At 40.4% G+C, this 11,250-nt stretch overlaps 1 protein-coding gene across 1 annotated transcript; it reads right to left on the bottom strand.

The window, feature by feature from the left end:
* Window positions 1-9,895: 9,895 nt before the first annotated feature.
* On the bottom strand, window positions 9,896-10,858 carry LOC308350028 (olfactory receptor 51I2-like; the record flags this gene model as incomplete). Its single annotated transcript, XM_080815028.1, has 1 exon — window positions 9,896-10,858. The coding sequence occupies one exon, from the start codon at window positions 10,856-10,858 to the stop codon at window positions 9,896-9,898; it is 963 nt and encodes a 320-aa protein (XP_080671154.1).
* Between the last annotated feature and the right edge of the window lie 392 nt (window positions 10,859-11,250).

The following is an 11,250-nucleotide window of genomic DNA, read 5'->3' as shown; positions in this document are numbered from 1 at the left end:
GTTGAGGTTTCTGGAAAGATGTGGCTTCTTTAGTCTGGGCAGAAAGAAAGATGATGACAAGATATTTGTTATTAGGAAGACAATTAGTTATGCTATGTGGGTTATTTCATTATTTCCACCTTCTCAGCTCCTTGTATTATTAACTGTTCTAGGAATATATATACATTAGCTAATATGTCCTCATACCAATATAGAATGTAGGGGATAGTTTAACTTTTATGATTACCATAAAATAAATGATTGAAATAGAATTAGAAATTAGTTATTTCTCTTCTTTCTTTCTTTCTTTTCTTCGTTTCTTTCTTTTTGTTTGGAGCACTTTTTAAAAAATTTTATTTATTCAGTGTCCCACGATTCATTGTTATGAAGGGATGTTTGTTAATGCTCTTTAATATGTAAAGCCCTCTCTAAATGCTCGTCATCATCATCATTGTCATCTGTGTCCTGGTCCTTACTTTTTTCCCATTAATACTGCATTTGGCAGTATTCTAAATGCTTTCACATAATTATTTCATTGTGTGTCATAATTACCTTGCTGATAGAGAAGGGAAGTATTTTAGCTAAAGTGAAAGAAAAGAAATTCTGAAGTCCATTTAAAGAAGAGAATACTGCAGCATTCTTCCAAGTCAGTTATTATTGTTATTATTTTTTAAAGATTCTATTTATGGGGTGCCTGGGTGCCTCAGTGGGTTAAAGCCTCTGCCTTCGGCTCGGGTCATGATCTCAGGGTCCTGGGATGGAGCCCTGCATCAGGCTCTCTGCTCGGCAGGGAGCCTGCTTCCTCCTCTCTCTCTCTGCCTACTTGTGATCTCTGTCTGTCAAATAAATAAATAAAATCTTAAAAAAAATTTAAAGATTCTATTTATTTATTTGACAGAGGGAGAGAGAACACAAGCAGGGGGTGTTGGGGAAGGAGAAGCAGGCTTCCCCCTGAGCGGGGAGCCTGATGCAGGGCTCCATCCCAGGACCCTGAGGATCCTGAGGACCCCAGGATCCCTGAGGGATCATGCCCTGAGCCAAAGGCAGATGCTTAACGACTGAGCCATGCAGGCACCCCTGAGTTAGCTATTAGCACTCAAGATCTTTTTGTGTTTGGAGGCCTTGAATATAGATCCTAGGACCTTCTCTTTTAATTATGTCCCAGTAATTATAAAGTCCCAGGCTGAAAATGAACATAAGTACTAGCAAAGGATTGGTAAATGAAGAGACACTTGATTCTCCCCAGGTCACTGAGAACGCTTAAATATTTGTGGTTCACCTATGCCTTGCCCAGAGTGATTATCAGCCTGGATAATTTGATGTTCTTGGAATCGAGGCTACCCATTGCTTTTCAAGAATCATCCCCTCATTCCATTCACTCAACATTCCCCCAAACCTTTAAAAATCCAGCCAAACATTTTGTTCAGCCTGCATCACACTCAGCTTGAGGTCTTGATTTGAGGTCTTGATTTGAGGTCTTGAGTATGCCTACCTGTGAATCAGTCAGCACAGACACCTGACCTGGCTGGGAGGGCCATAACTACAGAGAATATGGGCCCTGAGATGCTTTTCCAAGAGTTTGAATTTCTACAGCCACACACTGAAAAGATGAATCATGTTTTAGTCTAGTCTCCTTTAGTATTTAGTGGGATCCATCCTATTAATGTCACTAATTTAGTATCTCTTCCTGGGCAACTAAATTTACTGATTTATCAATTATTGAATATCTCTTATGTTTCAGATATTGGACCCCTCATTTATTTGTTTGTAAATAATGTCTCTTGGTCTTAAAAAACATTACATAAGTTTGGTGGCCCTGAGTGGCACAATTGGTTGAGTGTTCGACTCTTGGTTTTTGCTCAGGTCATGATCTCAGCATCCTGATCTCAGGGTCAGAATCTCAATCTGCTTGAGATTCTCTCTCCCTCTGCCCCTCTCTCTCATGCTCTCTGTCCCTCCCAAATAAATAAATAAACCTGAAATAAAAAAAGAACCATGTAAGTTAAGTATTTGTGTGTCTTTTATTTTTTATTTTTTTAAAAGATTTTATTTATTTATTTGACAGACAGCAATCACAAGTAGGCAGAGAGACAGGCAGATAGAGAGAAGGAAGCAGGCTCCCCGCTGAGCAGAGAGCCAGCTGTGGGGTTGGATCCCAGGACCCTGGGATTATGATCTGAGCTGAAGGCAGAGGCTTTAACCCACTGAGCCACCCAGGCGCCCCTTAAATAATATAATAACATTAAAAATGATGATGTAAAAGTAATAAAACAGGAGGGGAGAGGCTCAGTGAGTTCCTATAGGCCATTCTGGAAATGAGTCTAAAGTCAGGTCTATTTGGCTTAAAGGCTTTCGGTGGTTTTACATTGCCTGTATTGGCCACGAAGCTGTCCTACATGCTGGAGATTTGTGAAGTGTGGGGCTAGTTGGATCAGATTATCTGGAAGAGTTTGTAATCTCCTGTTGTTCCATGGTTACATGATTTAAAGCTGTGCGAATAAAGCACCTTCCTATTTCTCAGGAAATTGTCCTTTTACTGCTCATTGTGACCTTTTGTGTCCTTCTTATAAAGCCATTTGCCTTTTATTGTGCTAATTATCTCATTCCTGTTTTTCTCTTTACTAATCTAAGTTACATTTCTTATGCACCTCCTAAGTGCACATATTCACAATTTATACTGTATGGTTTATATATAGCAAAGACTCATGGTTCCTTTAGATTAATGCAGTTAGTATCTACTTTTATTGTACTATTTTAAGATCAACCCAGGAAGTACTTTGTCATTCGTAGCTTAAATCAGAATAGAGGATGCATTCTGTGGTCTCCTTTGATTTGCAGGATTGATTTGAGGGTTGATCTTACCTGGGATTTATATCACCATTCTCTCTCTCTCATCCTGCATTGATTTATCTAATACTAAATAATTGACATATCCTCCATTTGTTGTAGAAATTGCCCTTGTCCCCTCGTTGATATGGAGGTCCTATGCAAGTCTGGGATTTGTGTGATCTATTGCTCTTACTGTTGTGAAGTATCCAAATGCTAAATTAAATTGAATATTACAAGAAGCCTGGAGCTCACAAGGGAAGATTATATGACACCACTTAAGACAAGTTGCTAAAGTTAGGGGACAGCTCTTAGGCAGTCAAGCCAATTTTCCCCTTGTATCCAGATAATGGCTTTTCTATCACTTATTACATTTTGTGAATATTATAGTTTTACGAAGAGTCTGACATTGGGAAGGGATTCTGTGTGGTGAAAGGACAGATTTTTTTTTTCTGCCCATTTTAGTAGCCAAGTTGGATTGACAAGTTTCCTGGTTCCCATGAAATCCAAAAGTATTATATTAAGTTGCTTAAGCCTAGAAGTGAGACTGGGTTTGGTTTTCTGTTATTATTTCCAGGATACTAAAGGATCAAAGATATTGCAAATTATAGCTCTCCTCTGAGGAACTAAATAATTTCTCTTTGAACAGTCTAGGATTCTGGGAACTTGTTACTGGGTGGGTCTAGGGAAATTAAAGTTGCCTAGAAACAAAGGGCTGAATCCACCATGCTTTCTTAACCCAAAGCCGAGTGCATTCCTTTTTTTTTTTTTAATTCCTTTTTTCCCAGAAAAACGAAATGATAATTATGTGATGTGATGCAGATGTGATCCAACACTAAGGTGTAATCATTTTGCAATATATATGCCAAGTGCTTTTCTGAAAGGCTCTTACTCAGAACATTATGAAGGACAATCTCATAACGAGAGTTGAGACACCAAGCAAACATTCAGATCACTGGTAGGATGCTTGCTGGGATGGGATTTTTCAGATACTCTTATACTGTTGCTCTCCTTCGAGAAGCAAAAGAGTGCTAATCTGATTGGACACAGAGTCTGGGTTTCTGAATAATTACCTGAATCAGAACATTTTCTGTGCTTTAGGCAAGTAGCTGCCTCCCTTTCCTGTGCCATGTCTAGGGGCATAGATCTACTGTCTCTGGAAGTCCAGGCCTCCTTACTCTTCTTCCTGCTTCTAACATCTGCTCACCCCCATCCCATTGGCTCCTCCTCTTGGCAGCAGCTGAAGAAAGGGGATCTCAGACTCACTATCCACACCTCCGTCCTTCTAAAGAGTGTAGAAGAGACTGTATCTGGGCCCCACGGTACTCACTTTGCTTGTCACAGCTTTCTCTACCTCTCCACATCCTGAAGGAGCCCAGAAAAATATGCAACTAAGATACTACCTTTATACCACTGGCTGGATGCCTTAGTGAGTTGCTATTCCCCAGGGATGTCCAAGCCAGAGCCACAGAGGATAGTCTGTGCTTGCTTTTTCCTGGGCAATGGAAAATGTGTGGGATACATGTGTTGGCCTAGAGGGCAGCAAATGAGATAGTTGAGCAACTGAATTGTGGAGGAGATGCCTAGAATCATCATCATCTCTAGGTTTATCCATTCTACCATATCTGTAGGAAATTTTGGGGGCATTTCGGTTTTTTCCTTTACTGTGCCTTTTAGTGATATCAGATCAGGCTTCTGGAGTCACACAGAGCATTTTCTACCCTGCGCCCCACCCCCCCAATAGAATCTTTCAGAGACCCAGGGTTCTTTGTGTTTCTGTCTACTCTCCCCGTGGCCCTGAGGGCTCAGGCAGGTTAAGCGCCCCTACTTCCTGTGTCTATTCTTCATGTGATATCATTGTGAAAGCCTCATTCTGTTGCACAGTGAGTATGTGTCAAGTAACCTGAGAAGATAGATGGAGAATAAAGTGTCCCAAGACAGAGAGAGATGAATGAAGGCACACATCTTTACTGAGAGCTTCCATGTCTCTGTCTTTGTGTTTTTTATAGAAATCGGAGAAAATAATCCTAAAATTCATATGGAGCCACAAGAGATCCAAAATAGTCAAAGTAATCTGAGATAGAAGAACAAATTGGAGATATCACATTTCCTGATTTCAAAATACTTTGTAAGTCTACAGTAATTTAAAACAGTATGGTACTGTTTTACAGTACCATTTTACAACTGGCTGGCTCAGTTGTAGATGAGCATGCTAAGTATAAAGATTATTTTAAAAATTAAAAAAAATCAGTATGTTCTCGGTATAAAAACTGACATTTGGGATGGGGAGCCCAGAAATAAATGGCATATGTACAGTCAACTGAGTTTTGACAAGGGTCCCAAGACTATGCAGTGGGGAAAAGACAATTTCCTTAACAAATGGTTGGTAAAATGGGGTATCCCCATGCAAATGAATGCTATCAGACTCTTATGTTATACCACATACAAAAAAATGGACCTGAAATGATAAAACTCCTTAAAAAAACAGAGAAGAATCTTTAGGACTTTGGACTTGGCAATAATTTATTAGATATGGCCCCAAAGGCACAATCAATAAAAACAAAATTAAACAAGTGTGGCTACATCAAACTAAAAAGTTAATGCACAGCAAAGGAAACAACAGAGTAAAAAGGCAACCCATGGAATAAGAGAAAATATTTGTAAACCACATACCTGATAAAGGACTAATATAAAAAAAATATAAGGAACTCTTCCAACTCAATAGCAAAACCCCAAATAACCTGATTAAAAAATGGACAAAGAAGTTGAATATATATTTCTCCAAAACCTACAAATGGCCAGCAGGTACATGAAAAGTTGCTCAACATCACTAATTACTGATGAAAAGCAAATCAAAACTATAGTGAGATATCATCCCACAGAGCTTAGGGTGGCTATCATCAGGAAAGAAAGAAAGGAAGAAAGGAAGAAAGAAAGGAAGAAAGAAAGAAAGAAGGAAAGAAAGAAAGGAAGGGAGGAAGAAAAAAAAGAAAGAAGGAAGGAAGGAAAGACAAGAAAAGAAAGAGAAGGAAAGAATGATTCAAATGATAACAAATATTGGTAAGGATGTGGACAAATTGGAACCTTTGTGTACTGTTGGCAGTAAATGTAAAGTGGTGTAGCCTCTCTGGAAAACAGTGTTCAGGTCCTCAAAAAGTTAGAAGTAGAACTACCATATCATCCAGTTATGCCATTCCCGGATGTAAACCCCAAAGAATTGATGTCAGGATTCAAAGAGATATTCGCAGAAGCATCTTAAAAGAGCATTTATATTCCCAAACATTGGCCTCCAAATCCTATTTCAAATTTCCAACTCCCCAGTTTTCTGCCAGTGTGCCTGCCAGTGAAGAAAGTGCCTGCCTCAGTGGTCTCTTTGGGATGACTTTCAAATGAAGGTGTCTCCACCCCAGGGACATCCAATTTTAAGAGCTGAGGCAAAATAGCATGAGTCTCTACTATTAATACAATCTCCGGCAACTGTGGAAGGCTGGAGGAAATCCATTCTTGAGCAAGAAGATGCCTTTTGGAGCAAAGGATGCCCATTCGCTGCACAGCTGTGAAAAGCTACATCTATAGCTTCCATTGCTTGGAGTATGGCTTGAACTTAGTAATGAGTTTTATTGAACAAACATCAGGGCATTTCTTCAGGAATTATGATTTATAAATAGGTTTGTTCAAATTATGTTCCTGAAGCAATGTCTAGGCCAATCCCTTTAATGGGTAATGAAGGCATTCAGTGTAAATGAGTGAATCAGTAATTGCCTTCCAGGAAGTAGAATACATTAGTAAAAAGATGATTTCAATAGCAAGTGGTAAATTCTTTGAGAGAGGTGTGTGCCAGTTTCAAAGAGAGTGGAAGAGAGAAGATGAGGGAATAAGACTCAGAAGACAGAATCTTTGATCTCTTCCTGGAAGGACGAGAGTCTTCCAGTTAAGGTGGGAGAGTAGTAGGTGACTACTACAGTATTAGACAAAGCTGGGGATCCACTCCCAAGGGCTGTACAGTTATGGGTTCATCCTCTGCTGCCTGCATTTGGAAGTAAACTGGGGGAGGAGTGCTGGACCCTGTACCCAGAGATCTTCATTTCTGACCAGATCCTTTGGCTTTGTGCTACATTCTTTCACTGCCTGCCTTCCTTCCTTCATTCACTAAAACATTATTTATTAAGGAATGTATTCTTTTGCGCTAGGCCCAGGTTAACCACTGAGATGGCAGAAATAACTAGAACATCATCACTGATCCCTACTTTCAAAGTCTCATACACCATTGTACATAATTACAATATAGAGTTTTAAGCACTACAGTTGAAGAAAGCACAAAGCGCTTAGGGATCACTGTGGAAACCCCTGGCTTGGCTTGGGATGGGACTGGGCAAAATCCCAATTCAAGTCTTAATGGAAAGCACATTCTAGCCAAGAAGAAATAGAATTATTTTGGTTCCTCTGCATTCTGATTCTGCATTCTTAACACCAATGGATTAGTTTACCCAGGCTCAGTCTTAGGATCTCTCTCAGTATTCATTCGATAATTACCTGAGAGACAGTATTGTCTCTCTTGAGATTATAGGATCATGGGCATGGGGCTTGGGGCTCACTTGCCTTCCCCCTCTTCCCCTCTCAGACATGTACACACACACACACACACACACACACACACAGACACACACCCCACATACACACTTTTTCTGCAGATTCATTTGAAAGTAAGTTGTAGACATTGCAATACTTCTCAATAAACATTAACCATGTGCCTCCTAAAAGTAGATTCTCCTACATAATCACCAAACTATTTTCAAATCTAAGCAAATTACGCTAATCTAATAATTTTATCAATATAAAATACATATTCAGATTTCACAATTGTCCTAATAACTACTGGTTAATGCTAGTGTTTGGTTGTAATATCCCTTTAATCTCTTTCAATTTAGATTAATTCCCCAACATTCTTTTAATAAAATTGCATTTTTAAAGATGCTCGGTTAATGTGTGTATGTGTGTGTTTGTCTATGTTTGTGTGTGTGTGTGTGTGTGTGTGTGTGTGTGTGTGGTGTTTCCCATATTCAAGATTTTTCCAATTACGTTCTCACGGTTAGATTCAGGTTGGGCAATTTTGGTGGGAGTTTTACATATGTGATTTTGTGTCCTTATTGTTCAAATCAGAAGTTGTATAAGATCAGATTATCTTATTGTTGGTTAAGGTAAATTTGATCACTTGCTTAAGGTGGTAACTGGGAGTCTCTTTATCATAAAGGCATATTCATCCTTTCCTATTTAGTAAATAGTGTGTGCAGTGATACTTTGAGACTGTGTGACTAATTTTTCCCCAGTATCTTTTCAGCCTTTTTTGATTATTTTTAAATTACATTAAAAACTGCAAAAGGTAATTTTCTAAATCTATCAATACTTTCTAAAGAAGAGTTCTTTTTTCATTCTTTTCTCCCTCTTTGTCTTAAATATCACCATGGACTCACACTTTCTTTAAAAATTCGATTTGTGGTAACTGTTTGCTATCAAAATTATTTTTAATGTTCTATTTGACCCATCTGTCGCCACTGGTAGCCTCTTCAAATGAGTTTCTGTGTATTTTTTCTACATGACCTTACTGTTTTGTGTTCTTTATTTCTTCAGGGCATAAACTATTCCAGTATCATTTTATGATTTTTTCTACTTCATACCTAGAATTAGTCATTGCTCCAAGGATTCTAGGTTATGTAGAGTGGGCAATGGTATTTAGAAACCAGTATGTGGGCCCTAGCTTTGCTCATTGCTTCTGGCATTTTCAGAGGACAAAGAAGAGAACTGTAGAGATAAGATTTTAAGAATACATCTAGTTTTCCCATTATTAACTTAACTTTAGCTTCCCTTCTCTTTTTCCTAGACTGTTACAACAGTCTCTTAAATGTGTTCCTTGCATTCTTTTTCTCCACTTTCACCTTTCTAATTTGTAACACACAGTTAAACCTGTGTAACTTGTACAAAGCAGTCGGCTTCCCATGGCTGACTCTTAAAAAAGGAATGAGGGCAGATGTTTCCCTGAGGTCTGACAGGCCCCAAGGAGCACAAAGTACGCTCATCATTTCTATCTCATCTCCTGTCCTTCTCCCTCCAACATGCACAGATTATGAGGAGCCACATCTGACTGACTACTCACCTTTCCACAAACACATCAGATAGTTCCACACCTCAATGTTATGTTTTAAGGAGTTATGTATTTATTTTAGAGGGGTGGTGGAGTGGGAGAGGGAGAGGGAAAGAGAGAACCCCAAGCAGACTCCCTGCGGGCATGGAGCCTGCCTAGGTGGGCTCAGTCTTAGGACCCTGAGATCATGACCTGAGCCCAAATCAAGAGTGGGTCACTTAACCAACTGAGCCACCCTGATGCTCCACACCTCAGTGTTTTTGTGTTTTACATTCTTTCCCCTTTATTGAGTATGCCTTCCCCTTCCCCACCTTTTCTGTGTGACAAACTCCTACTCACCGTTCATCCTTCTTCCCTGACTCCTTTCTCATTTCCTCTTGATGAGACAGGAAATCCTCTTCCAGGTTCCTGTAGCACTTTGTGTGTACCTATCATAGGCTTATTACACTTAACTTAGTTGCGTATTTAGAAGCTTCTGTCCTGCAACAGAGGGACAAGACTGGGTATAATTCATTTTACTATTCCTAGTAATGAGCATAGAGTCTTGTACAGGTAAAAACTGAATTAAAAAGCTGAAGTTTGGGGTGCCTGGGTGGCTCAGTGGGTTAAAGCCTCTGCCTTCCGCTCGGGTCATGGTCCCAGGGTCCTGGGATCGACCCCCACATCGGGCTCTCTGCTCCGCAGGGGCCTGCATCTCCCTCTCTCTCTTTCCCTTCCTCTCTGCCTACTTATGATCTCTGTCTGTCAAATAAATAAAGAAAATCTAAAAAGAAAAAGCTGAAGTTAATGAGTGCAGGAAAGAATCAAGAAGACTTTGTCACCCATCAATCTGACGGTATCCAGTTGTCATACTCTTGATAATGTGTCTGGGTCAGGGATCTGAGTAAGGGGTTTCTGGACATAAGACTGGCCATGTTTTTCCTCAGATTCTGTGGTTGTTTCTTGGTTTCATCAGCCTTGCCTCTTCTCTCTCAGCATTCTGAACATGGCCTCCCTGATGGGCTTGGATTTCACACTGTAGATGATGGGGTTGAGCACAGGGGGCACCACCAGGTACACATAGGCAATGAGAGCATGTACAATATGAGGCAGGTGCCTCCCAAAACGGTGGATCATTGACACTCCTATGACGGGGATATAGAAAATCAGAACAGCTAATATATGAGACACACACGTGTTTAGGGCCCGGACACGCTCCCTGGGAGAGGCTAGGCCCATCACTGTATGAAGAATAAGGGTATAGGACAGGACGATAAGCAAAGAGTCTACACCCACTGTGGATAAAACTACATAGAGTCCATAAAGGATGTTGACAGTAATATCAGCACAGGCCCGTTTCATGACATCTGCATGGAAACAGAAGGAATGGGACAGGAGATTCTTATCAGGGCAGAAGTTCAGTCGCTTCAGTAAGAAGGGCCCAGGAAAGAGCGATACAGTGGCTCGAGCCACAATGGCCAGCCCAATCCTAATGATGACACTATTGGTGAGGATAGTTGCATAGCGAAGAGGGTTGGAGATGGCCACAAAGCGGTCAAATGACATGGCCAGGAGCACCGACGACTCCACCACAGAGAAAGAGTGGAGGAAGAACATCTGGACCAGGCAGGCATTGAAACCTATGAGCCGATGGTCAAACCAGAGCACAGCCAGGGTGGTGGGCAGTGTGGACAGGGTGAGGCCCACATCGGTGAGGGCCAGCATGGACAGAAAGTAGTACATGGGCTGGTGCAGGCTGGGAGTTCTCCTTATAGCCAAGAGGATCAGGCAGTTTCCAGTGAGGGCCACCGTGTACATGGAGGAGAAGGGGATGGAGATCCATCCATGAACAGCCTCTAGCCCTGGGATGCCAATCATCAGGAAGGCTTGTGGCTGGAAGAAGGAGATATTGATATAAGACTGGGAAGGGATCATCTTTGGAAAGTAGTTGAGGTATCCAGAGAGATGTGGCCTCTTCAGTCTGGGAAGAAAAATAAGGACAAAAGCATTGGAAAATAGAGTAGCTCTGTAATTAAGTGACATGAGTTCCTACATGTTAGCAAATATGGAATGTAAAGAGATTAAAAATGTACTCCACCTAAAAGCCAACCAGAGAATAAATCTAAATCCTTTGACTACAACAGTGTCATTTTATAGTGTGAAACACTGATTTCTTTGTATATTGAAGAAAGCAGTGTTTTCTTTAAGAATATGAGTTGATCGAAAAAAGCCTTATAAAAAGTGCTTTATTTTAAACAAGAAACAATGGTCTCATGGAAGTAGATTGCAGACATATGGTAGAAGACTAAAGGGTCGATAACATGGGC

The sequence above is a fragment of the Martes martes genome (genome assembly GCF_963455335.1).
Source record: "Martes martes genome assembly, chromosome: 10".
NCBI lineage: Eukaryota > Metazoa > Chordata > Mammalia > Carnivora > Mustelidae > Martes > Martes martes.
The sequence above is the reverse complement of the archived record's forward strand: the minus strand, read 5'-3'. Positions and strand labels throughout refer to the sequence as shown.